This window comes from Sphaeroforma arctica, assembly GCF_001186125.1.
Source record: "Sphaeroforma arctica JP610 unplaced genomic scaffold supercont1.4531, whole genome shotgun sequence".
NCBI classification, from domain to species: domain Eukaryota; class Ichthyosporea; order Ichthyophonida; genus Sphaeroforma; species Sphaeroforma arctica.
In genome coordinates this window covers 1-2,409 of record NW_014036027.1, presented here as the reverse complement: position 1 = coordinate 2,409, position 2,409 = coordinate 1, and the positions used below count along the sequence as shown (strand labels likewise).

The window sequence follows — 2,409 nt, the reverse complement described above, 5'->3', positions numbered from 1 at the left end:
ATAATATATATAAAATTTATATATATAAATATATATATATATATTTAATATATATATGTATATATAAGTATATATATATATGTATACGTGCATGTGATGTATATTTGTGTGTATATGTATATATGCATATATGTATATATATATTCATTTATATATATATATATACATATATATATACATGTATATATATATATATGAATGAGTATAAAATGTATTTCATATTGCGATTGGTTTTTAAATTGATGTTCAGATATATTTGTATTCTATTTGTATAAGATATATATGTTCAATGCAGTTACACAAAACTTATCTACATCTATGACACGCGATCTACATATGGAGCTATTTGAATACGTAAAACATATGCCATTGCACACCTTGTCTATGTGTATTTATGTATATGACTACGCAAGCTGTGCCTGTATTCATATATAGTTTGCTGTGACTAGTGTAAGCTCATTCATAAACTGTATATACTAGATAATATAAAATGATGGTGCAATTAGCTCTGTGCTATACAGCATACATCAGATAATTTGATCAACTTTGTGCTATAGTCAGTGGCTGAAAAAACGTGGGACTCATTATGATGCCTTCATTCACCAACACCACACAGACATTTTCGGACAAAGTTTAACAGTATCCGGGGAGCTGGTACGAGCTGGGCGACTTATTGTCATTTGCTATGGATATCCCAGCATACGTGGCTGGGTACATCCTGGTTCAGTGAATGTGCGATACTTGACTACTGCCTTCATGTCAGGCACAGTGCTGGTTTTGAACATACCAGTGTTGATTATGTACCTTGTCCTGACGTTTACCCAAAGTGTGATAGCTGACTACGTAGCCGTTGCTTACTACTGCCTGTTGATCGCGGTAATGATGCTGTTCACCTTCAAGCTATGGCAAAAGCGTGGTCAGTTGAAGCAACACCAACTGTCTGAGACTAAGACCTTGGTGATTTATGGAGCTACCCTGGCCTTCTACGTCATATTTGATAATGTGCGATACTACGGCTTCCCGGTAGGTTTGAAATTCAGAGCCTTTATGACTTGCATACATTTGCGCGGACTCTGACGAGGTTTTTCGTAATTTGCTGTTGTAACTATCAGGTCATTGTAAGATATATTTATTGCGAGATACATGGTCTTTTGCCAATAGTCACGGTGGTCGTGAGATTGATGCAATTGTCTTCGTATCCTTTTTCTTCACGGAGATGTGCATCTCATATGCATACAATGTTGCTTGTCAGTGCTGGTCTTCCGCTCGGCTCGAGGGTCAATACACAATTACAAACTAGCATTTTGTTCTAAATCCTCAAGGCGATTCTGCCTAACAGCACCTTACCTCGCTCGAAGTAACCCAATATTTTCGTTTCTTTTTATAAATTTCAGGATGAGATGTACGGAGAAAATGCATCTATTTGGGTAACCATAGATTTCGTATCCTTCTGTTGCTTGAGCGTGGTAGTGCTGTTTATCTGGGCGCGTAATATCTTCATCATGTGGGATCGCGAGAACAATGGATCGGGCCATACCACCGCTGGCGAAAACACTGACAGGGCGCTCGGTGAAGAAGGCACCCCAATACAGAACAAGTGGAGACGTGGGCGAATCGACAACGCGACTATTGACGATGTGCGCTACGATACCAGACTTGTGCCGAGCTCTAGGGTGGAATTGGAGGGTGATAAAGTTGGGGGGGGTACAAAGGATATCGACACGCTGGTGAAAGACCATATCAACGCGGGAATCCGCGAAAAGGAGACGGATATCGAAGCGGGCGAGGCCAGCGGGGACGACGGTAGCGGCGAGGATCTGACGTTGAATGTATCAATGACAAGCGCACCATGGTTAAGAGATCGCAGGGACTTATGACCTCTGAAGGCAGTTGCGGTGGGGTTGGACGTATCGATGCATCTTCATTTAAGAGCAGGTCGCTGGGCTCATTTAGCGCCAGTAGTGTCTTACGGCTGCCGGGAGATAATGGGAACGTCATGTTTGTTAGGTCTGGGAGTGAGGTATCTAGAACGTCCGGGTGCAAGGGGACATAGACAATTCCGAGGTAGGAGGGAAAGAACTTACTGATAAATAGGCCTTGGTATATATAGTGATAGGTTGTTTTAAATTAGTTAATGTTATTCTATGAAATAAAAGCTTAGTTTTTAATCTGAATTTGCCTTAACATTGCAAAAGTGTAAGGGCAGTGTCTAGTATTTGCCTCGGAGTGCACATCGATGTCACGCAACCACGACGGTGGTATATGATTTAATGTAAACTGGTATACAACAAATAGCGGAGCCAATAGGCAATTCAGACCGGTTGCACTCTACAATTTGATGTATGTGCTACACAGTAAAGATTACAATACAGATTGGTCGTTGGCTGGCGAAAATTTGCATATATATAT

General features: G+C 40.5%; 1 protein-coding gene across 1 annotated transcript; it reads left to right on the top strand.

Moving 5' to 3' along the window:
- The first annotated feature begins 616 nt into the window (after nt 1–616).
- On the top strand, nt 617–2,156 carry SARC_14371 (hypothetical protein). Its single transcript, XM_014291496.1, has 2 exons — nt 617–1,023; nt 1,395–2,156. Exons 1-2 carry the CDS (start codon nt 757–759, stop codon nt 1,875–1,877), a joined length of 750 nt encoding a protein of 249 aa, XP_014146971.1. The 5' UTR covers nt 617–756; the 3' UTR covers nt 1,878–2,156.
- Nucleotides 2,157–2,409: the final 253 nt, after the last annotated feature.

Coding starts and splice junctions, on each gene's coding strand:
- SARC_14371 (XM_014291496.1), top strand. CDS start 757: ATGTCAGGCACAGTGCTGGTTTTGAACATACCAGTGTTGATTATGTAC. Junction 1,024..1,394: donor TGCGATACTACGGCTTCCCG/GTAGGTTTGAAA, acceptor TATAAATTTCAG/GATGAGATGTACGGAGAAAA.